The sequence below is a fragment of the Triturus cristatus genome, chromosome 5_2, assembly GCF_964204655.1.
Source record: "Triturus cristatus chromosome 5_2, aTriCri1.1, whole genome shotgun sequence".
Lineage (NCBI taxonomy): Eukaryota > Metazoa > Chordata > Amphibia > Caudata > Salamandridae > Triturus > Triturus cristatus.
In genome coordinates this window covers 562310806-562336956 of record NC_140588.1, presented here as the reverse complement: position 1 = coordinate 562336956, position 26151 = coordinate 562310806, and the positions used below count along the sequence as shown (strand labels likewise).

The 26151-nt window shown below is 42.5% G+C and overlaps 1 protein-coding gene across 3 annotated transcripts in view; it reads right to left on the bottom strand.

Moving 5' to 3' along the window:
• The window catches only part of ENOX2 (ecto-NOX disulfide-thiol exchanger 2), a 1377678-nt gene extending 1363212 nt beyond the window's left edge, over positions 1 to 14466 (bottom strand). The window contains exon 1 of one of the 3 annotated variants that reach the window (XM_085607631.1): positions 14207 to 14466. In XM_085607631.1, coding sequence (XP_085463757.1) covers positions 14207 to 14240 — 34 coding nt within the window. In that variant the 5' untranslated portion in view covers positions 14241 to 14466. Of the gene's footprint in view, positions 1 to 14151 lie in introns of all 3 variants that reach the window. The other 2 variants (XM_085607636.1, XM_085607633.1) reach the window with 2 other exon arrangements.
• Positions 14467 to 26151: the final 11685 nt, after the last annotated feature.

Here is a 26151-nt window from a genome sequence, read left to right as displayed (position 1 = left end):
CCTTCCACTGCCCTAAAACCTCCCCCGACCCCCCCCAACACTAAAAACTACCCAAACGACTCATTCCCTTCCCACTACCCTAAGGCCTAAAACCCTACACAACCCTGACCCCCTCATGCATCCCTTAAACTAGCCCAACCCCTTCCTCTGCCCTAAAACCTACCCAACCCCCCCCAACACTAAAAACGACCCAAACTACCCATTGAACTCCCACTGCCCCAAGGCCTAAAACCCTTCACTACTTCGCCCACACCCTGTGCCGTCCCTTAAACTACCCCAAACCCCTTCCACTGCTTTAAAACCTACCCGACCCGCTCTAAAAACGAACCCAACGACCCATTCCCCTCCCACTGCCCTAAGGCCTAAAACCCTGCACCCTAACTTACACTACACCGCCCCGCCCTGTCCCTTTAACTACCACAACCCCTTCCACTGCCCTAAAACCTACCCAGACCCCCCTGCCCTAAAAACGAACCTAACTACCCATTCCCCTCCATTGCCCTAAGGCTGAAAACCCTGCACCCTAACATACACTATCCCGACCCCCTCACCCCCTACCCTGTCCATTAAACTACCCCAACTCCTTCTACTGCCCTAAAACCTGGCCAGACCCCATCCCAGCCCTTAAAAAAAAACAGCCCCACTTACCTCACCGCTTCCAAATTCCTGCAGCTAGATCGCGCATATGCGTGGTTAAGACATATGCGTGGTTAAGGCATGCGTGGTATAGCTTGTGTAGTCGGAACACTTGTGGTTCAGACCGCGGTGTTCCGACTGTTTCCCAGCCAACACCAAAAACCAACCTAAAGAGAAGTTTGCTCGCTTTCAAAAAACATTCTTCACCATATCCTTCACACCCAAAGACCTCTAGCATCACAAGATTCATGGTTCATGTACTAGAATTTTATAAGGTGACCATAAACCTGTATGTCTCAGTTCGAAATGAATTAGAGTTTCTGGATTGCCTAGGAAATCAGGGTCAGTACCTGGACCACTGATGAAGTAGAAGCAGTGGACATGTACCACAACAAAGGATGTCTGGTCTAGTCAACTGTGACATGCTGTTCATTTTAGAACAGCGCATCACACCTTGGTTCGAATACAAATTTTACCCTTATGAATCCAAAGGCTATATTTTTAGCATGTTAGTGTTCAGTTTGGAGGTCATGGCCACTCCACAATTGCGAACTACACTTATTTCTAGGCCCTTCAAGTTGCCTGGGGCAGGAGGTAGAAATGAGCCGGAGAGGATTGTCCCAAATGTTGAAAAATGGAAATCCTTAGATTTGGCACAACAATGGCCAGAAGGCAGGTGCTGGTTAAAGGACCCATTACATATATGAAGATTTCTTTAAAGATCTGATCTACAATCGTCCACTAAAAAATCATTTGCTTATTTATTAAAACATTGATGCAGCACGTATTGCGACAAGCTGTGCAAATGTGTATGCAACTTTTATTAACTTGTGTTTGACATTTTAAGTACATCTCACCTGTTAACAGATTATAGGATTCTGGGACTCTTTTCTGATGTTCGATATGGAAGAGTCCTAGGATATTTCAGCTTTATTTGCCTTCTTCATGTCTTTACCTAACGTAATCAAGCATTTGAGGATTTGTTAGTGTCAACTATGTTATCCCCCTGACGTGGCGATTCGGGCGCTATATAAATTATAAAATATCAAATATCAAAATATCAAATATCAATTTCAATTCAAAGAAGTTTAAAACATAAACAAATCATGCCTGTTTTATCAGGGTGTGTTATGCAAATGCATTAATTAAATTGTGACAACAACTCAATTCAATTTGGTTTTTAAGCCCACAAGCATCATAAGGATGCTTTTCTGTATTTATCGCAGATACCTGTGTGGCTTGCTTAAGGCCTATTTGAATATTCCGCTCAAATGAGAGGGGACAGATTCACGGTCTTTGCCTCACCTTGCTTTGAATTAATATATTTTTTGGTTCAATACTCATTTGCCATTGTTCCTATAAAACAATATTTGCTACTTGTGCTCTCAGACCTGCAACCCTCACCCTCTGCCACTCGTATATTGCGACCTCTGGGTTTCCGCATAAGGCTTTTGCAGGGTTACATCTGAACATGAACATTCTTAATGTCTATGTGCAAGACAAAAGCGTTGAATGCTGCAAGACTTTTAGTAGCGAATGAGGACAAGAAAGCTGAATGAGTGTTTAGTAGTTTACAAATTCAGACCTCTCTCTCTCTCTCCCCCCCCCCCCCCCCCCCCCCACGAGTTTAAAAGTTTAAATCATACATATTTGGGAGAGTGTCCAACTCATAATAGATAATACAGAAAAACAATGATCCCTTTGGAGCCAGAATCTACTAGTTAGGAAATCGGCCAACTGGACAGGTCAAGATATATCAACATTATTAAAAAACAGTTAATCTTTTAATAAGTGAGTAGCTCAACTTCGAGTGAGCAGCAGCTCCAATGTTTTGGACAAGGCATACCATATTCGGTCTATTGCTTGGGGTCATGTTAACTTTAAATATTCACTTTTTCCCTCTACACTCTTCTACTGCTCATCTGTTCTTTATATGATCTTGGGCCTACTTGAATACGTTTGTACTTGCTTTTTTTTCTTTCCAAATCATTTTTGCTGCTTATTCGTTTTTATTATGGTTTTGGGTCTACCAAGATAGTCAATAGTTGGATGCCATGTATGCCAAGTTAATTCTGTAGAGAAGCCCACCTTTTGCACCTTGCAGCTAATTTGGATTTGTATTCATTAGAATTATGTTATGTTAAATTTAGCTTATAAAGCGCACGTACGCCCGTAGGCTTCATGGCGCTGTAGGAGATTTTCAGAGCATAACACAACAACAGGAGGACAACTTAGAACGTCTAAGGATAAGCTTCTCTTAAAAGCCAGGTCTTAAAGGCTAGTCTAAAGGCTAGAATATCCTCGTGTGACCTTAAAGAAGCTGGCAAGGAGTTCCAGAGGGAGGCAGCAAGAAAATGAAAAGAGCTGCCGCCCTGACGTTGTTTCCTAACAACCGGCACCATGAGCAAGTTTTTGTGACCAGAGCAGAGGTTGCGGGAGGGGGTGTATCTGGCAAGCAGATTGATGATAAATTTGGGGCCTTTACTTTGTAATGCCCTAAAGATAATGCAGCTGGTTTTAAAAGCCGCCCTCTGGGCTACCGGCAGCCAGTGCAGGTCTTCTATTTTATGTTCTATTTTAATTCATTTTGCTGACTTATAATTGATAGGTGTTTTTAATGACTATAGGTCCTGTATGACAAATTCAATTTTGCAGCTCTCTGATTAAGTGCTCATAGCCGATACTTGTACAGTCATTTCTTGTGTTATTTATGAGTTTTATTATTCATTGCAAGACTTTATATTAAATAAAAAAAATAAACATTTTATTAATTCCCTTTGGAGTCACTTGTGCATAAATAGATATTAACTAAGTTAGTATATTAAAATGTTCTGGCTCTGTACTTACAGAATCAAACATTTCCCATCGAAGGTGTTATATTCCATATATGAAAAAAGAACTTTAGATCACTGAAGCAATTTTTTCTTCTTTAAACAGAAGATTGTTGAAGTAGTTTAAACAATACTGAAGACTTGGAGCAGGAGTCACGGTGTTAAATCACATATGTAGAACAGAGACATCCAAAACATAGCTTACATCACAAATTAAAGATTAGAACCCTTTTAGAAAATACAATGGGTGGAAGGAGTCAAACAAATGATATTGCAATTTATGGTTATTTTTCTATACAACGTTCAGTTGGCACATCAATAACGGTGCAGTGTTGGACCTTTACGTTCATGGCCTAAGCAACTACTTCATAAAGGACATAACTAAGGACCCTCAATCTGAAAACTGACATGCTCTTGCAGGAAAACGAAGAGGAAATAATTTTTATATTTGTTTATGAATAATGCAATATATGTGCCACTGTAGTTTCAAACAAGCGATATTTTATATAGTTAAATTTCAACATTATCAAACTTCATCAATAAAACAAAAAACAGTTCATATGTTGTACCAGTGGCAGAAGTACCATAATAGAATCTTGAAAACCACCAGAGCAGCCTACTACATATTACCAACTTTTCCAAACGATAAGCATTTACAGTACATTATATACTGATGCCTATGGAGGTCACCTTTCAGATATTCAAGTTAACCCGCATATCATCATCAAATCTGAGGAAGAACTTCTAGAAACAAGTAGTGTCTGGAATAGAACCTCATAACCATTATTCAGAATTCACAGGTCACTAACTAGAATGAAGCTCCCTTCCTTTCACAAGTGAGCCTAAAATGGATAAGACATTAGCCCAAAAATGATTTGTATTTTATATTAGAAATTTAAGAATGTGCGATTTATGAAACCAATAAACTACGGGTCAGTTTCTTAACTTAAGTGAAGCTTCCTTTCCTTCATGCATTTTTGCTTCAACCAAAGTACATTACTAAAGCAAACTTTTTCAACAAAGGCATGGAAAAATAACCTTTTATAATGCAAAACTATTTTTATTTGCAAAGTTTGGGATGAAACGAATAACTAAGTAATTTCTGAAAGCATCCAGTTGTTTGTTGCTCCAATCAGCCTAACTGGATTTCAAGACTTAAACAAATTCCTCAAGTACCACTTTCTTCACAAAACTATTTCCCCAACTTCTCTTGAAGAACTAAACAGTAGGCCCAACCATGGCCTTTTGAGAACTTCACCTGAATTCGAAAGCCAAATTCTTGTGTGGCATAAATCTTTACGAACATGTTCTAGATAATAGTAAATGCTCTAGACGTGGTCCCACACACACAGTAATTTGTCATGGATATGGCAACACTGCATACATGCTGTTCAGACGATGGCAGAGGCTGTTCACCTTGGAGTTACCAACCACTTCTTATCAGCCTGGTACCTTAAAGTGTCACCATAATGGATGCTCTCCTACCTCTTCTCAATCTGGCCTGATAATACTTTAATACAACCAAGTAGATGCAATAATGTCCCTTGAGCACGTACAAAAGTTCAGAAGGGAGAAACATTTAGCACAAACAAGTGTTTCTGCCAAATGTTTTTTTTTGGAAAGTCAGTCAACAGCTATCAAGTCATTCACTGGTAAAACTTTTTCAAGTTTGTTTTCTTTGTACCATCTAAGGGGCCGATTACGATGTTGTTCGGGAAGGCTCCGAATGGGATTCGATTTTGCAGAATCTGATTTGGAACCCTTGTTTCTAAAGAACAACTGATTACGATGCCCGGAAACCATTCGAGCAGTAAGAATCGGTTCCGAAAGGCATTTGGACAGCCAGACTCTTTCAGAGCCGATTTGTACAGCTCAATGGACACGGTTTCCGGCCGAGCGTTTGCGATGATCGATTCAGACAGCTGTTCCGATTCGGGCTGCCCGAGATGAAACGGCTGTCAGAATCTGTTGTTTGGAGGCCTGTTGCAGGCCCCCATTGACCCGGAGGCATACAAATGGGGCCCGTGGGTGTACCCAAGGGACCCCTCTTCTCAACCATGCACAATGTGGCTGGCACCCCACAGGGTGCCAGGTTTTCCCCAACCACCCCTTTTTTCAATGGGAGCCTGTGTTCCCGTTCGGAACACAGACTCCCATTGAAGTCAATGCGAGTCTGACCGAACGACGTTGTGAAGCAACGTAATCAGTCGTCCGGACTCGCAGGACCTGATTCATTCAAAAACGAGTCAGAGACCGATTCATTCGGAACAGTTTCCTAACGACATCGTAATCTTTAAAAAAAAGCAATTAAAAACGAAGACGTTATAATCCAGAATATGTAAACACTGGCAAAGACCCTTATTTTGTCTTGCTCCAAATCATCTGACTAACTTATAAATAATTTTTTGTGATACAGCAAATGTTAAAATGAACATGGGGTGTGACCAAAGAAGTCAAAATGGACTAGGCTCATTCAGGATGAGTGACCTGCAATGTTTTCTAGGAAGTAGGTCTTAATCAGAGTTAACGGGTAGAGCAAGAACTCTACAGATGGCAGGGAAAGGAAGAAATTTCTTGTTATGGAGAGAACTGTGGATGTTATCAAGCCTTTGGTGGTAAGTGAAGATCGTCCCGATTTTAGGAACTGCTGGTGATTGTTCAGATGTGGGCATTTACTTAGCAGCGCACACTGAAAATGTAATCACCTCTAGTCTCTTCACTGTACGATTAGAAACTGAACCGGGAACTCAGAATTATAAAGTAACCAATGTATTCCTGAGCTAAATATAGAGGTTGCATGTTCGTAGAATGTATTTCGTATTGCATGCATTCGCGTTGAAACAATACATTCTTTTGGAGACAAGGGAAGCTGTATGTACATTGGTAACAGCCCAAGAAGAAGAAGCACAGATAACTCTTGCTGGAATGTGGAGTTGATATTTGAGGCTTGGTAAAGAGTCACATATTGGTCATTTATAGAAAAGATCTTAAACTTTAAGCAGGTCCCAATTAGTAGCCAGAGTAAAAGAGAGCAGGCCGAGAAGATAACTTCCTAAGATTTTTAGATTTGCAGCCAATCTAATTCCTGTGTACTATAATCTTTGCCCATAAGTGCCTTTGTTTTTTACTTTTTGGAGGAAGTTATTAGGAATGGAGTTGCAGTAGACAAGACAACCATCTCTTAATGTACCTAAAATTACTTTTCTGTCAATTCATAGGGGAAATTGAAAAGTTTTAATATAGCTGGCATCTGGTAGTTACAGACCTTTACCAAACTGCCCGTTTGCCCAATGTTAGGTTCTCATAGAGGGCATTACAGTGTTAATCAATTTCTCTAATAAATTGCAGGCAGTGGTTGCCTTTATAATTGCATATCTGCAATACATGGTCATAGATTTTGTTTTGTAATCTTTCAGTTTTATGAAGTGTTCAAAAATCAGTGAGAAGACACTTTCACAGCAGTAACAGAGGCAAAGATCATCCTCCACATTAGCTGATTTTAGCTAAGAAGGCACGTCAAACACACAAGAAGCCAAGGGTGGACGGCTTGCAAATAGGTTGAATCACTCGCAATTGCCCTGGATAGTACTCCAACACTTTCTTTTTAACCCACACTAAGCGTGCCTTAGGCAAAATAAGTGCTGACTCTGCTCCTCGAACAGTCCACACAGAAGTGCCAGGCACAGGAAACACTAAACAGAGCAATTGCTAGTGGTTTAGCCTCCTTGCAAGCATTCCTTCTTGCACCTTTTAATGTAAGATGAAGCATCCCCAGCAGATAACTGGAAGGAAGTCATGTTTGCATATTAAGTCCTAAGTTGTGCATCAGATTCTGCATAAATGTAATATATATACTCAATAGGAACAGAGAACAATTCAAGAATCCCCAAAACAAACGGCTAAATTCACAATAACCAACTTTACTCTCCTTTGCCATTTACTTAGGAAGAAACAAAACCGCTTCACTGCTTCTTTGATGCTACAGCTGAAGAGTTTATTCTATAACAGTACGGTGGAGATCAACGTATGTGGAAGTATACCGAAAAGCCAGGAGGGGTATGCCATTCTTACAGTACATATTGTTTGGGGTCAAGGACAACACGCTTATTTTGTCTACTTGATAAGTAGACTCAATTCCTTTCGCTGCCAATTTGAATGTGCAATTAAGTTGTGGGAAATAGACTTATTTCTGCTTAGACAAGATTTGCAACCACATCTAAAAGCACAAATGTGTATATATTGTTCAATAAGGCAAAGCCTTAACTATTAGGGAGGGCATGCTATGGAGATACATTGAGCTGTATGCTCAGCTTGCTTTGCAGACAGTGATTCCAATACAAAAACATGCATGCACTTAAGAAACATTTAGCAATTAGTGGTTACTTATAATGCTCCAAAAATGCCCAGTGATTATTTGCATATACGTGTAGGAGAATGGAAACAGGGTGTGTGTTTGTTTTCAATAAAAAAACGTACCCAAACAACATTTGCTAGTTGGAAAACAAAATACACATACACATTTCACAAATAATTTTGCTATCTATCATGCAAGTTTAAAGATAACTTAGAATTTGAAAAACTAACCAGCGGATAATCGTTAAGAGCAACATTGTGAGCCACATTTAAAAAAAAAAACATCGGGGCCTACTTCATAAGCAAGATCACAAAAGTGCACCCCCAGATTTAACTTTTAAGAATTAACAAGATTACAGGAGTAGAACTGGAAACCACACTCATAGGGAATCCCTGTAAATTCCATGCCAGCATGAGCAAATAGATGGGAAACTCATTTCCCAACGACTCCACCTTCTTTTTGGAGAACGAGATCTCTTGCTACCCTGAAAAATGTTTTCTCCTGCCCTTGTTCACTGTAGGTTTCCAATCGAGAAACGGTGAATGCCAATAAACATGCAAGTTTGTGGGTGTGCATAAACCCACAGGACATTCCAGTCCTAAAATCACCACTCACCACTTCCTGCATGAGAGTAGATTTGCTTACACAAAAAACCATGAGAGAAAACCTTTATATGAATACAAAACTGTTTGTAAAGGCAAGCCGCATGTGCATATATCTCAAAGAATCGGTCCCGCAACATCTCGATTCTGACAAGACCTTGCAGAGTTTATCTTCTTGCAAAAGGTAAACCATTTATTGATCTAGTCTTTGGTATTTGCCCACAATTTTGGAACAAAGGGAACTGAAGCACAGTGAGATTAATTGATTTGCCCAATAATTACTCAGTGTTTCTACTACAAAAGGGATGAAGCTGCAAGACAGTTATTCTCAAAGGCGTTCATTCTTTAATTGCAAACGTCTTTACTAACAACGGCTGAATTAAACTGTTTTGTGATATCTACAATCCCTAGTATGAATGCACAACTACATTGTTACTGTACTAGTAATGTACTTATTGTCAAGGATTAGTGTAGCTTTATCTGCATTTTCTGTAAAGCTCCCTAACATCCTGCAGGATTACGTGTAAACTCTAAATCAATAAAATATAAATATATTGCCCTTTAAAAAAACATTAAAAAACGGAAGAATTAAACAATGTGCTCAAGAGGAGGAGGGCAAACTGTTAGTGGTCTTGGTTATTCACCTCAGTTGACAACAACTATAATATGGGTTGATTTACAGTAACATTTAGTGAGTCAAGTGAATTCTTAAAAGTAAATTTGCCAAGCATTACACAAGATGCTTCCCCAGAAACTACAGTAAGAGAGCAATTGTAAAGTTAGAACAATGGACTATCCTAAACCCAGCACAACAAAGGCACTGTCATATTCAAAGCCCTACTGGGATGATAAACTTGCCCATAACAGATACTGTTTATTAACCAAGCGAGTGAATATTCAAACATCTGACAGAAATAGATTACTAGTACGTCCAGGGAGTCAGAAAATCAGGATCAAACAGATACTGATTTTCTAGCACCGTGGAAGGAAGGTGTATGAAACTCAGCTACTGCATTACTGCAGCTGTGAAGAGATAAACATTTACCTATTGGATTGAAAAAAAAATCCATACACATGGACTTGTGCATGAAACATTCAATTTGGTATACTTGGCCCTGATGAAGAAACGAGGTAGTCATGAAAAACGTGCTGGCCTGCTTTTGTGTGTTATAGGAATTCAACAAAAAAAAAATTTACTTTTTCATACTTGGAGAGATTTGTGTACCATCACTGATATTAATATTTTGAATGAAGTACATGGCTGGGCACACCTAATAAAAAAACGTATCCCCATTGGTTAAGTGGAGAAGTTAACTGGTACATACAGTTTTTAATATAATCAGAAATTTGGCATCTTCAGACTCTTTATAGAATCTAAATTTGGACATAACATGAACAATAAAAAAAGCAAATAGTATCATCAGAGCTTAGATATGAGAACTAAGACATAATGTGTCACCTATCTGCATAGCAACACATGGGGCAAGTGGATTGTTATACAGGGCAGGCAGATTTCTGAAGCATTTCATCCCTTGGAAAAGTAGATATTTTATAAAATTCTACACCCTGGCCCTAAGAAGGTGGTAACAAGGTGTTTGGGTCATGGTCAGGTCTAAAGCACAGGACCCACAATATTTAAAAATATTAGGAAATAGAAATGGTTTTCAAACCGAGCTGGTTCTAGGCATTTTTTTCTAGCACGAGCATAATATTGGCCATTTTTAACGAGCAACGCCCTGGCTAAAAACCCTGCAGATTTGAATCCTAGCATTAAACACATCTTACCTGCATTAGACAAAACACTCATTTCAAGTGCCCAGAGAAAAATTACATTTCTAATCTGCAGTAGTATACACCAAAACAACAATTACTACTATTCCTTGTATCAATTTGTTGAAGTGGATTTTATAAGAAGGATAAGAGCGAGCAGTAGGCTGTCAGATAAAACTTTGCATACTTGGACGGTGAGTGAGTAAGTGGGGAAAGTGCAGTCCTCTACTACGGGATGTGAAGTAAACCATGAATGCTCCGCTCGGATACTGAAGGAGGTGAGGATTAAAGATGGAAGTTAACTATCCTCGGTTACATCTTCGGTTCCCATTAGCAATGTACCATTCTATTGGTATTTAAGGACAAGGCGGCTTGTCCTCATATATGGATTCAGAAAATAGAAATGTATAGTTTTACAATGATTTGTGATGTCTAGATTGGGGCAAACCTTCCATATGGTAGGTTACTGGGTATGGGAAGGAAGAGATAATCATTAATCGCTTGAGTGCTAATAATAGGGTTAGAAAAGAAAGCAGGGAGATCGCTGCCTAGTCTCGCCCCCTCAAGCAAAAGGGACTTCAATACACAGGATGAGTCAGTGAGTGGTGAGATCATTAGTAGCGAAATTGATCTCACTGTGCGCAGAGTTCCACTTCGTTCCTTACCTGAGATGGGACCTGCAAACCTACTCCAAACTCTTGCTACTACTTCTTCATCCACCCCTCCTCCAAGCACACTAGGTTGCCCAATGATACCCTTAGTCGCATGAGACCTAGGTCCTCCCACATCATCTTCACCATCTGTAATCTCTGGCTCATCTGACAGTGTGATCATGTGGTAGTGACTTAACGTTCAAAGCTAGTTTTAAAGCCACAGCTTGCAGAATCTGTAGCACCGGACAACTCACAGCTGTTGGTCTATTCATGTGAATCCTCGGGGGTGAAGAGCATGATTGAAGTCTGCGTGGACAAAATAGCAGGCCTTCTGCAGGCAGAATTAGCCCTTATACTGCACCGCTTGGACACCATTGAGCAATCAATAGCAAAGTTGAAAAGCACGTGGGACTCTTCTCTCCAGGAACCCGGAATTCCTCCCACAGCAAGGTTAAGTGGGAGGGGGGACCCCGCAGCGCAGCAACAAGTAAAATCCTCGAGGTCTCACCTAGGTTCTGTGGCCCATACACCCCCTGATCCATCACTTGAGCCAGTCAGGCGGGATTCAAACAGCTCGAACTGTAAGTGAAACCAACAGCGTTGCAGCACTAAACCTAAAAACTCTCCCCAAAATGAGGATGCGGCTAATTGTATCACCTGGGCTTTGAACAATGATGGATGGGAAGGCTACTTTTTTAACACAGCCAGTTAATAATCTATCTCCAGCGTCATGCCCTTAACGTGGAAGTCCTTATCACAGCCTGCCACAGAGATCGGACCAAAAGGAATCTCAGGCAGAACTATCTAACAAGACCTTGAATAGGCTGGGCTGCAACACAAATTTCCTGTTAGCTATGGCTAATAATATTCTGCTAACTACAAGGGTGGGTTGGGATGCACCCAGATTGGCAAACCTCATGGTTCCTACCCTGATATTTGCTGACGATACGTTGCTTCTATCCAAGTACGGCATTGCATTACACAAAATCCTAGATAGTTTTGATAGCTTTTGCAAGACGAGAGGGTTAGATATCAGCTTAGCAAAAACAAAGTACATAGTGTTTAACCCTTGCTGCTCTATTCGTGCTGACACCATGTTGAGAGGGATCCCCTTGGAGCAAGTCCAGACCTACGAATACCTGGGTATCATTTTGAATGAGTATTCCTTCTGGTAGCCCATATGGCAATGTCCAAACTTAGACTTGAGCAAACCACAGGGGACTCCTGAAAACATCTAAGGTCTCTCAATATTGTCCTATTTCGCCAGTACTGCAGGTCTATAACTCTCAGGCACTTGGATCAACGTTACATGGTGCAGAACTTTGGGGACACAACGATGTCTCATCCCTAGGCACTGGAGAAAATTGGTTCATATGGCCATTGATTGGTCTGCCAATCAGTACACCGTTGCTCCCCTGAGGTTGAACCTGGGACTGAAAAATATAACTGATATAGCCAGGTTACGACCCCTTTTATTTTGGAGAAGGTTGTGGGCAACACCAGAATTAAGACCCTACCAACAGGGGATGACAGAGATGTTGAGTCTACCAGGAGCAGGGAACCTCCCGTGCACTAGGCATGTGAGGTCAAAACTAACTGATATTGGGCTAGAGCATTTGTGGACTGCCCCAGAAGGGGAAAGCAGGTTGACAAAAAGGCAAATAACAAGGGCTTATTGGCAATATCAAATAGGCTTCCAACAATGCCAGTCCAACTTGGGCTCCTTGTCGTCTGCCTTCTTAATGATAAAAGATGGGTTTCAGAGAGAAGAGTTCCTGGATGAAATAGAGCCTTGCATTGCCAGGAAGCTATGGTGACCAGACATCCCGGATTTGCCAGGATGGTCCAGTTTTTTCACCAGCTGTCCCAACAGATTCCAGAAAACGTAGCTCACGTCCTGGTTTTTAGAGCAGGGCGACTGAAAACAGCTGGAGGTTCTTTTTTATGTTTTACAAAGCAGGGATAGTTAGCAGTTGTTTCAAGAAAGCAATTTAATTAACAGACAATCTACTAGGTTTAGTCATTTCATTTATGTCCTTACTGTCTGTTTTGTAATTCTCTGCTGAGAAGCTGTCAGTCATTCTGTGCCCTCGATTGGAGTAAAATTGCATTCCTTCTTCTATTTTTGTGAAATATCCCAGTATTTGGGTTTAAAATACTGGTCACCCTACAGGAAGTTCTTTCTGCAATACAGGTATGGAACCCTACCACTTGCCTCATTCATTGCAAGAAGTGGCTCTTTAGCAAACCCAAGAAATGCTCCCTGCCCAGTTTGCATGACATAGATCGAAACAATTGAACATGTTTTGTCTGCTTGCCCCAATTATTGTGGCATAAGAAATTAGTGGATTGCGCCACTCCGACGAAACCTTGGTGCTAGAGACCTCAGAGAAGCCCTTAGAATCATCAAATCTGATAACAGGCAAATTGTGGTTTTTGCAGTCTTGCGGTTTTGAATGGCCATGTGGAGGATCAGACAATGAGCATTTTAAAATCATGCTATTTGCATACTATTGACAGCTAATTCATGTATTCCTTGGGTTTCTTATATCGTTTTTTAATGTAGTTTTAACTATATATTTATCTTATTGTATTAGCCCAAAAAATATAATCAGCTAATCTTCTCTTTTAATGATTTTTCACGATTCTATTTGTACGTGTCCTTTGAGACCACATATTTTGCCGAATAAAGTTTGCTTGCTTGCTAAATAATTGGATTAGAGTGATCCGTCAAAAAGGTGAGTTAGGAACAACATGTCACAATTTTCACGAGCAATTATATTAGGTACGTGGTGGTGCACATGTTCAGTGCGGATATATTAAATCACATTTTGAGAGTGATGAGACTACTTTATAGGAAACAGAGGCAGAGGTGGGCGTATTGTGAGTTAAAGTGGTACTGCGAAGGAGATGACGGGCAAAGGATTCCTTATGCAAGTCCCTATAGACGTGTGGAAGGGGCGGTGCAAGCCTCCATGGGCATAATTATGAATCGTTTATTCGTTTGCAGCAACTGAGACGAAGTGATAATAATGGAACAAAAGAGGTGTTTCAGGAAAGGTTGTGTCTCCGGGGAGCGGTAGGCGCTGGCTGCTGTAACACATACGCCAGGCAGCCACCGGACAGGGCAGAAAGGTCTCCTGAAAACACAATATTGACATTTTGGTTTCAATATGCAAGTTTAGACGAAGATCTAGAAACAGCATTGACTGCAGAGGCGAGGGAGAGCGCGCAACAGGGGTCCAGCATACAGTACAGCAACACTGTCTTGCTTGGGAGCAGGGACGGGTGTCACAGACACTCACTTTGCAAACTCGCGCTAATCCCAAAGAGATCGGTCACTCCGCGGGGTCCCCTTACCTCCGCCACCGTTGAAGTGGTAGTCGTTGTACATCTCAGGTCTTCAGTAGCTTACAGCTAAGCCCCGGCTCCAGCTCCGTTCCGAGACTCCCCGCCTTTCCGGCAGCCAACGGCCCTGGCTCCCAGCCAGGCTGTGCGCGCCCCCCTACCCGTGCTCGTGCTGCCGCTGCCCACCCCGCGCCGCCCTGCTTTCAGTAGCCAACGATCCAGCACCAGCAGCAACCCCGAACGCCAGGCGGCAGCGCTGACAGCCCATAGCTGATTGGATAAACATCACGTGACTACTCAGGCGTCACCTAACTGGATTTCTGGGAAGTGAAGTTTTTAGGCCCTACATTATTCAGTGCGGCTCTGTATCTGATTGGTTAAAGTCCGCTTAGGATCCAGGTAACGGAAAGGAGGACTCGGGGTTTTATTTATTTATTTAGTGCATTTTTATAAAGCGCGGACATTACCCAAAGGTGTCAGAGCGCTGTACAATAGAGCTAGTTACGTTACAAGAGAAAAGTGGTACATAATATAAGATTACACAGACTAAAAATGAAGGGCACACAAACACAAAATCCAACACAGCACGCAGGGGTGAGGAATGTATAGGAAAAAATACAAATTTACAACGAAGAGCGAACTTCCAAGAGGGGCCTGAGAATAAAGGGTACACAAACACAAAAGGGGGCCGGAGTATGAAAGTATTAGTTCTGAAAGTGTCTTTGGAAGAGAAGAGTTTTGAGTTCAGCTTTGAAGATCCGGGTAGAGGAGGTGGCACGGAGCAATGGGGGAAGTGCGTTCCATATTTTCACCGCATTACCTGAGAAGGATTGTGCCATCGATCTTTCCTTTTTGAAGACGGGGGGCTCAATCAGAAGCTTTTCCGCATTACGAGAGGGTCGAGAGCCTCCGGACAATTTCAATTTATTTGCCACGTAACGAGGGAAGGACATGTGCAAGGCTTTGTGTGTGATGCAGGCAGTTTTGTAAATAGATCTTGCCTCAATCAGAAGCCATCGAAGAAAGGACAGGATAGGAGTGATGTGGTCGCTTCGTTTAGACCCTGAAATGAAGCGAGCTGCTGAATGGAGGATGGATTTGAGAGGGGAGAGGTGGGATTTGGGTAGGCCCGTCAGAAGAGAATTGCAATAATCCAGTCTTGAGAGAACCAGCGATTGTACCAAGGTTTTTAAGTCATTCTCCAGGAAGAACCGACGGATTCCCCCATAGAAGGCACAACTGGTACCGTGCGTTCTTGGCAATAGAGTTGATGTGGGAGATTAAGTTGAGTCTTTTGTCAAGAATGACACCTAGAGATTTAGCTCTGTCGACAATGATGGGTTTGTTGTTGAGCAGGTTCAGCTGATCCATCCATGATTGAACAGGAGGAGGTGAGAGAGAGGTCGAAAGGAGGAGGAATTCAGTTTTGGCGGGATTTAGAATGAGTTGGTGAGCTAACATCCAGTTGTGGATGGAGTTGAGAGTAGAGTCGAGTAAAGAGAGATCGTGTGCGGAAGACACCTTGAGGTAGATTTGAGTGTCATCCGCATAAAGATGGTAATGGATCCCAGATTTACTTAGGAGGTTCCCTAATGGTTCCAGGTAGAGATTAAACAGAGTGGGTGCCAGGATAGAGCCTTGAGGGACACCTTGACCTACAGCCAATGGAGATGAAAGACTGTTCGCTATCTTAATCATTTGGGATCTGTCTGAGAGGAAAGAGGCAAACCATTTAAGCACTGTGCCATCCAATCCCATTCTCTGTTGTAGAGTGTTGAGGAGGGTGCTGTGATTAACAGTGTCAAAGGCTGCAGAGAGGTCAAGAAGAATCAGAAGACAGGATTCCCCAGAGTCGAGTATATGCAACGCATCATCAATCACTTGCAGCAGGCCTGTTGTTGTTGTGTGTTGGTGTGTGTTGTTGTGGGTTTGAATACAGGCTGCAGGTGCACGCGAGTGTTGGCAGATTGGGTTAGATCACGCACAATTGGGCTATATTTTTCCCAGTTGTGCAGTAAAATTTTGATTTATGAGGGTTGCTATATTTTGGGCTACTTTATAAATTATTTTGTGCTATTTTTTACTTATTGTGCTAGACATGTGTTAGTAATAGGATCAGTCTTTCATCTATTTTAATCGTTCTCCTTTCTCTGCCACTGCCTGCTTGGGGAGTCGAGGACAGTAGAGATAAACTTTAAAGGTATGTTCCCAGGGAGAGAGACATGCCTTCTCCGTAATATGGGAATTGGTTTGGGGGGGACGGCGAGGTCTCCCTCGTTGACCCTTTTCATTACCTATGCCCATTTTCGGTACAATCAGCGAACCACCATACTAAACAAGCCTGATTGAGTTAAGCTGCTGTGCATTAATCTTTTGACATAAAAATTATTTCCAAATGAACAATTCCTGTCAAACGTTCTCAGAGAAAATCGTTCACCTTTCTAAATAGAGGCATTTGTAACAGTGGTGCCTAGTTTCTGTAATCTGCAAAAAGGGAGAATTGTTGCAAAAGTTAATCAACTTTTATCTGAGAAAAGAAGCTTTAAAACGTACTAAATGTCTGTGTTGAAAATGGCTAAATATGCATGTTTGTAACAGTTTCTAAAGAAATCAATGACCGATTTCCGAATGACCTTGTTGCATTGCTCATATTTCAAAGCACCTCTCATGGGAGGTGCACTGCAAACACTGAGAGAAAGGTGCAGATGATGAAAATTATAAACTGACGGTTGTCTGTTTACCTGAGGCCTCCACCCCCTGTATGCCCAACTGTGATCCAGAGTACCGGGGGAGGTGGTGGGAAGGGAGAATTACAGATGCACAAATTAATCCAAATTACACTCCTCTGAGACAATCACAGCTGCTCCATTAACAAAGTAGGTGCTGAAGTCCAGGATTTCTCTCAAAAGTGTGCCACATGTGATGCCAAATGCTGGGCATTCCAAAACCTAAGGAAGCATAATGCTGATTGAAGGTCACACCACTTTCCTCCATCACTTGCAAATCCTTTCTCATTCTTGCAGGATATTTTTCACCCATACTTTCACCATTCGTCATTTGTTTTGTATCTTTCTGCTCCTACCCCTTCTCTCCTTTTGGATTTCTTGGTCTTGTTCGAAGTATTAAGATTAAAATAAGTTCTGCTCTCCAGAAATATTATGCTGTTGACCAACACTTACAAGCACTGGTACAATTTAAGCTGTAGCTGCGACTCATGGCATTAACTAGACAAAAACCTTGGATCTGTTCCTGGGAGCGTATTGGCCTGTGACCTCTCTCACTGCATCTACCCATAGTTTTAAAAAGTATTTTAATGTGGTATGAGAAGAATTTTTAGCAATAGCCTTGAGCACAAGATTCCATCTAGCCTGCTTGATCTGGACTCATCGAACTCTATGTACCCAAACCTCATTTTACTACTATGATCTCTAGAGACTCTTCCCTCTTTCATCCCTCCTTTGTTCTCACCTGAAACCTCAGCATACTACTATGTTTTCCCAAATAACACTTTCTAGACCCTTCCCTCTACTATCCTTTTCAATCCAAATACCAGACTCACATGTCCACCTCTCAAATTAACTCATATTTCCCTATACTAATCCACCACTAATCCTTTTCGGGTTCAGGAGTAGTGTGCTACTTTTTAAAAAGCACTTTGATGCCTCGTTAGTGGTATTAAGCGCTATGTAAATACAATTGCAATATGCATACGCTGTCTGTGAGCTCAGAGCTTCCATATACGAATTGTGACCAAACCCCTTGAAAAGTACAGTTTTGTCACACGCATTTACATAGACGCATCTCAACTATCCTGCCTCTCTTGCTCATCTGCATTTTCAGATGCTTGTAAGAACGGTGCAAGTTTAACAATGATAAACATTCTTACACAGGGCGGCAGATAGAGCATCTCCCTATGACACCATTTAAAATTCTTGACTAGCTTAGTTACTCAAACCGGAAATTTGTGGTGCAGGAAAGTCATGCTTGTTTAAGTCATTGACCTATACATCCATCAGTTTGTTAGACAGTTTTACAGGTGGAGAAGAGTAACCAAGTAAATGTAAATAAATATTAAGTTGTTACATTTCCAATTTTGTGTGTCAAAATTGCTTAAAATACACCAGAGCTGAAGGCTTATAACTGGGGAACCAGGTTCCTGTCTCGCGCTGGCTCAACATGCTGTGTATCTGGGCCAATAACTTAATCGCCCAGTGCATGAAATGAATAATTAAATGTGCCCTTGAGTATTGTTACTAGTGTTCAAGCAAAGCCCTCCAATACCTCTGAGGCTTGTTTTCGCTATATAAAATGGCAAAAGAATATGAATTTATATATATCAACCAACCACTCCACCAGTACATCAAAGCCTGATTCCAGGATTCAAAGCGCTTTATTAGACAAATATGTACTTGGCAGCAGTCCTGCCAAGTCCCACGCATCAGGCAGTAGTCAAATGCATTTCAGTGCGGTGGTCCGCATCACGCACTAAAATGCAAAATCACGCGTTATAGCACCTCCTCAGCTGTCAAGCTGAGCGCTGCTATAATGCATGACTGAATTCCAGTGTGGCAGAGAGATGTGCGCCCGAGATAACAGTGCACATCCTTCTCAAAATGAGGCTCAGCAGGTAAGGGGTGGATGGACTAGTGTAGACAAAAGATGTTAATTTCCCCTAACACTAAGAATTCCCAGGCTTGCAAATGCGTGTTCAGAAACTTGGCACTGTTTGACGGTCATGGTCATCGCATACAAAGGCGTTACAGGTAAGTGGATGCAAGTTAGGCTATAGACATAAAACATTAGCACATGCTCGCGACACAGAAGAAGGTCAGGAAAAGCCGCAACTCTTCATACTGCACTCGGTGTTAAAATCGGGCGGCCCTCCTAAACTAGCCAGGCGCGGTTATGTAATAGTGAATAATTGAAGGCTCATTCAGAATCGAAATGTTGGAGTAACGTATAGAATACTGAATGAATTATAAAGAAACAGATTAATTGAATTATAAAATGCATTTTACACATTTTAAACACAATTATAAAACATTAGTACAAAACTTAACCTTAGTCTACTAAAAAGTACACAATATGTTTAATATAGCATCCTAACGTACACATTTTATTTTTCTCACAATGACAGTAAAGACTCCCATATTCAGAACTGAAACATTCGGTTTCAATATGGCACACATGTGGTGTGCTGACCCGGCAGCAGAATCCTTGCCGTGATGCTAGTGCGGCACAGCTCCTGAGGCTGGGACTGTCGTGCTGCTCGAGCTGTTACTGATGGTCTGCGGACTCCTGACAGTGCGAGTGTCAGCATTACTGCTTTAGCTGCCCGCTGTGCGGGTAGTAGTATCTTGGTTTTCTTTGCTCGCCTGCCTCCTTGCTATCTATCACATGTCCCTGTGTCTGCTTGGAGTTACCTGAGCGCCCCCGGTGTCTGGAGCATGGCACGTGCCTACTGACTAGCGCATACAATGGGGCGCTATTTTTGTGCCTTCACCTGTCCATCAAAAAATATTTTTGTCCTGTGCTGGCCTCTTGCATCACACCTTTTCAGACTATGGAACAGCTTATCCCAAACACCAGGCGTGCCCCATCATACCTGCTATACAGGAAGTGTATGAAGAGGCTACTCTTCAAGACCACTGAACTGTATTTCAAGCCAGCTCAGCATTTTGTTGTTTTAGAGTCAATGCACCTGATGCACTGAGAGATTGTCTCCAAGTGCATAGAAGGCATTATTTGCGTTTTTTCCTGCCTGCAACCATCTGGCCTTTCATGGCGATCATGGGCAGGAAGAGCAACGTTGAGACACTTTCCCTAAGTGGGTAATTTGCCTTCTTAAAGTTCCTCTACCGTAGACGTGAAGGTGTTGTGGTACTGCTGAGCGGGACAGGGTTTGCGACTGTGGAACTGGTTTAGGTCCCCCTACTTTAAATGAGTCAGGGCAGTGCTTAATATGTAAAATAATAAGTGCCAGGACCCAACCCAGGAGGCCACTGCAGCTTGCCGCACCCATCGCCCCCATCTCTCTCGCCAGCGAGACAGTTCAGATTATTGAAATCTCTGTTTCATATATTGTTTCCCCGCAGCCTTGCACAGAAACAGGTGTCCGACCTAGGCTGTGGGCTGTGCCATGCTACTACTAAGTGTGGGTGACATTATACTGTTCACAAGAAAGTGTCACTCATAGACTCGGAATGTCACTCATAATTTCACTGAAATTATGAAAATGGCAATCTGAAACCATGGCAGCTATGTGGCAGCCTGCTGCATCACCAATCCCAATGTGTTTCAGCTCCGCTTGGAGCACTGATCATGGGAAGAATGAAATGAGTGTGGAGTCAAGTAAAGATTGTGAACTGAAATCTTTTCAGACTTAGCAAGAGCATACATTCTGTGCAGACCACTTTCGTAAAATGGTCCGGCCACAAATCTCCATTTACTGCCTGCTTAACGCTGTCCCTGCCCCTCCTTCCTTAAAGTAGCAATATTGGGCTACTTTTTCGTTGGCTGTGGGCTATAGAATGCTAAAACAAATCTGGCAACACTGGTGCACGCTATGGAGTTGGTGTTTGTGTGGAAGCGAAAGTGGATAAGTAACCCAAAATCGCGTAATCTTCGTTGGTTGCCCGTGCGTTCTGCCCAAGCTTTGGTGGCAACTTCGCTTTTCTCTGTTTAGATCTATCAGCAGGTCACTCAGTAGGTGGGATCCGTTTGCGTTCTCTGTTAAAAGTTGCTTTGTGTAGGCGAATATGGATGCAATTCGTCACTGTCCCTGGGGCTTTTGATTTGTTTGTCAAGGGCAACTATATGTCATCAGAGTCGTCCCTTGCTTGGATAGTGCCCTGGCCGTGCAGAAATGCGGTGCCCTCGCTACTGAAATAAATAAGGCAGCAGGGAGGCCTTTGTGTGCTAAATACAGCGGTGACTGTCTCTGAATACAAACACCTTCCCGAACTCACCTACAGGTTATCTCCATCATGCTGATGCCTCTTCATTTGTTGGGGGGGCTTTTTGATCTGTGTGTTGCAGCAGGGTGTGAGAGGGAGCTGGGAAGGCAAGGAGAAGGGCGTTGAGAGTGTTAAAGCAGTGTATGCATCAGTGTTCAAAGTGCATACAAAAGAAAAGTACGCGGACTGTGATGCTGCGCACAGTGGTGGGGGGAGTGAGCGTGGGGTTGTGGTGAAATGCGTGGCAAAAAAATACTCTGTTACTTTTTTCTGTCTTTTCATTTCAGGTAACTACATATAAAATAACGCACAGCTTAAAGGAAAATTAAATGCAAGTTATGTTAAACAGTTGGAAATACACTTTCGTACATTATGAAACCTCTGTTAGTTAATGCACTGCACCAGAGAGCCACAGAATTGAATCCTTGTTGATGCAATGGAGAATAGTGACTTGTGTAGATTAAGTGCTGCAAGGTCCCAACCTGTGACAGAAAGTACTGTGAACATGTAAGCCATTATTTTAAACTTGCATTGAGCATAGTATAAGATTGGCTGCTACTAAATGTGCAAAAAGATAAAATAAATTGGTTCCAAAATATAGATTTTAGTAAGACCCAGGCTGTACAAAGTACAGTTTTTTTTATAACTGACTTTTAAAAGCATACACTTTACAGCTTGGCTGGTAGCTTCCTTACAATATCTCTCAAAAATAATTAATGTGTGTCGTCAGGAAGCTTCAAGTGATTCCATCAATTAAAGCCAATACTGGCTTCCATGCAGCTTTATATTTGCAGATTGACCAGTTGCACACATTTACATTTTTCTCAGGGAAGCAGGCACACTGGCAATAAGGCTGTTTTAGCTGTCTGGCCCTCTCTCAGTTTCAATGCATAGGAGACTCCCTGCCTTACACTTCAGCTGAAACATTTTAACCGCTCTGGAACAGTTGCCTGTTCACAAAAAGTAGGGGAACAGTTGTATTACTTTTTTATATTTATGAGCACCTTGTGCCCCTCCGATCCTCCCGCACTTCAACCACTGGAATGCACCATGTTAAGATTATTCAAAGTACTCTACACGGAATAACTGGAGCCATGTGAGAGGGGCACTGCTATTTGCATGACCATATTGCAGAAAGTTCTGTGCGCCCCTTCAAAGATCAGAATTCTGGGGCTGGGCCCAGCTTGCCCATGCCAAAAGCCAGCCCTGCATGTCATGATCCAGAGCCTGTGTTCACCTGTATTCCAGGTGGCGTTCTCCTCAGACAGGTCTTTAAGTGGGATGAAAATGTTGTGGGGGGTTTAGCTTTAAAGTAGGAGTTACACCTATGTAATTAAGGGCGTGACTTAAACATATAAACTACATTTCTATGATTCCCATAGTGTACAACCCCAACAATATTTTAGTTAATCTCTGAGATTCCTGTTATAACCACCAAGAACATACAACGCACCCACTCACCTTTAAGCACCATATTTTCTTTTGCTTTTGTCTTGTCAATATTTTGACAACTGTGTACTCCCATCACACACATTTTCACAGAATCACAATTGCACCTGGAGTACTTGACCATTGCTCTGTGGGCTCTGCAGAGAGGCCTAGGATTGTGTTTTTTTGACCTGCAAACTGGCACTGTGAGAAAAATTGCACAACCTTCAGCCTTAACTCCAAAGCTCTCAATCATGGCCCATTATGCACTCCTGGTGGCGACTCAGTTCAAGATTGCACTTTACGAGTAAAATATGCTGCACGAAAAAAAACAGAAATACATGGATCTGGAAATAGCTAACACACTTAGGCAATGCAGGATCAAGTTTAAGGGGAAGTATAAACAAGAACTAAATTGTTGATATGGGCTATGTTAACATTTTATACACTCTTTATTCAGAAATCAATCAGTGTTTTTGCCAGTAAAGGACATGAATATAGGGCCCAATAAGAACCCGTTTCAAAATGCAATTTTAACTACTACCGGGTCTGCGACCCAGAACAACCCATCCTTCTTAAAGCCTTGTCCTCAGAATTTCATAGTTGCTTGAGTCTTCAGCTGCAGAGGAGGTCAGTGGAAAAGGAGCTTTAAATGGGCAGTTCTTTTTGCTTTCAATAAAGAATTAACTTCAAAGTCTCCTGAAGTCTTCCCATCAGCATAAAAAGACATAGAAATGTATTAAGAATGGACAATCTTGGACATAATGGGGGAGCGAGGTGTGTTGGCAACCCTGTATGATGGTGGGCTGACTCCGGCTTTCATCGGCCCTCTCAGACAAACGGTGGCCATATGGCATGCAGCACAGGCCAGTTTAGGGTGGCGCGGGGTGCTGACCAAGCTCACACTGCTGTGGGACACCCGGCAGCTTGGGAGGCTCCGGCACAGCAGGGGATTTGACAAGTGGGACGCTATAGGGATCTCTACGATTGGCGACATGTGGCATGGGAACGACGTTATCACATTCGACCGTCTCCAACAGCAATATGAACTGGCGCCCTCCGAATGGTTCCGCTTCACGCAAATTAAACACGCCTTGCTGGCACGGCTAACACCGGGTGTGGCGGTACCAGAGGCATCGCCCCTGGAGGACCGGTTATTAACGGATTATATGCCGAAAAGGGCCACATCGTTTACATACCGTAAGCTGATTAACAACCTGCCGGACCCAATGGGCCCTCTCCGCGAGAAATGGTCCCGTGATCTGGGGGAATTCGACGAGCTGGAGTGGCGGGAGGCGCTGGCCTCGCCACGGGAGGCGGGTATACCATCGAGGCTCAGGCTGGTGCAGCTTCGCATCTTCCACCGCTCCTATTACACCAGGCACACACTGCACAAGATCGGCAGCGCGACACATCCTTTCTGCCTGCGTGGTTGCGGGAAGGTGGGAGGCTTCTTCCATACTATATGGGAATGCCCCGTGCTTCAGGAGTACTGGCGGGGGGTGATGAACATGCTGTCACAGTCGGGGGGAGTCACGCTGGTGCCAGAACCCAGACGCTGCCTGCTGAATGTCTGGGAGCCTAACGACCTCTCGCGCCTGGCGCAGGGCTGGGCTACATTAGGATTAATGATAGCTAAACGCAACATAGCTCAAAAATGGGGGACAGGGGAGCTGCTGCGCCTCACTGCTTGGGGCACAGACATGGACGAGGCCATGTTTGCAGAGAAGTCGGCCTTTATTAGACGGGGCTGTCCTGGCAAATGGAGTAAAGTATGGGGAGCGTGGAACTCCTATAGGGGTGACATCTGTGACCCGCCCTCAGACCCTGAAGACGATGCCTCAGACGCAGACTAGGATGGGGGAGCCCGGGGGTGGGGGAGCGGGATGGTGGATGTTGGAGAAATGTACCGCTGTTGAACTGTTTTCTGCCAACTTGCCGCATTCAGGGGCTACTGCATTGCTCTACATTGTGGAAAATTATGTGTCTGATTACTGTATTGTGCTGCTGCTAATGAATACAATAAAAACAAGTTTAAAAAAAAAAAAAAAAAAAAAGAATGGACAATCTTGGATCTCAGCAATCAAACAAGATGGGCATTTTGGATGGATGGAGTGATTAATTCTATAACCAGGTGGCTATGTGCAAAGGGCTTGGAATTGTTCTGCAGCTTGTGAATAGCGCTAGAGCAGAAGCAAGGATGTGTACAAATTGCATGAAAAGAAAGCCTACTCAAACATATGACCACCTTTTTATATAGTCCACAACTCTGATCTGGTATCATGGAGACATGCTTGTATGACCTGCCCATTTTCAAAGCAGTTAGTACAGGCTTTGTATATCATTTGGTTTCATCACTTCCCAACGTACTGCTGTCATCCTGGTGTCATGTTAGGGAGGGCACATTAGGGACAGGCAAAGCAGATGGAGCAGTGCACTGTGAGGATGGTGCTCCCAGTGCACACTTTCCTGTCAATGAACTTTTGTTGGTCTCCTTCGACATCGAGAGTTTATACACAAACATTCCCCAGGACGAGGCATTGATGGTCATGGCGATGGTTCTAGATCAAAGAGTAAGACCACACCAGGTACCCACAGACTTTTTACTAGAGCTAGCAAAGATTTCTGGAAGAATAACTTTTTTTCTTTTAAAAATGAGTTGTTTTTACAAGTAAAGGGCGTGGCTATGAGGTGTTGTTTCACCCCAGAAATAGCCAACCTTGTTATGGATCATTTTGAAAGACAATATATCTTCAGTGAGGTGGCACCATTCAGATTAAACACGAATAAATGGGTACGCTTCATTGACGATATATTTTTGATATGGAATGGGAACCATGAAGAGCTAGAAAGGTTCCACATATGGTTGAACACGCGTACCCCAGACTTGAGATTCACTAAGTCCGTAAGCAACCTTCGGATTAATTTCCTAGATGTATGGATTTTTGATAACGAAGGCAAGTTGGAAGTGAGTTTGTATACAAAACCCAATGATAGAAATACACTCTTAGAGTTCACGTCAGGTCACCCTAGAAGCCTTAAGGAAAATTTGCCCTATGGGCAATTTTTAAGAATACGCCGTAATTGTTCCGATAAGGCTGATTACTTTGAAAATGCAGAAATGTTACAACATAAACTGTGTGACAAAGGGTATCCTAAGAAACTGGTGAGAGCCGCCCTAAAAAGGGCATGGTACACGCCAAGGGAAAGTTTGTTAACACCCAAAATAAAAGAAGAAACAGAACAAAAGACATGCGTCCTTACATTCAACCCCAAAGCCAACACAGTGAAACAAATCATCTTGAGAAACTGGAGACTCATTGAACATTTGAATATGCCTAAACCGCTTTTTTCATTTAGAAAAGGAAAAAACTTGAGACAATACTTAGTAAGAGCCACCCGGGAACCACTTATTAAAAAAGATGTAAGAGGTCTACTAGGTTTACCAACACTGGTAGGACATAACCATTGCAATAACTGTATTGCTTGTCCATTCACGAATGACTCTAAATTTGTGTTTATTAACAACAAGAGACTCAAGTGATAAAAATGCGGATTTTGCAACACAAATCC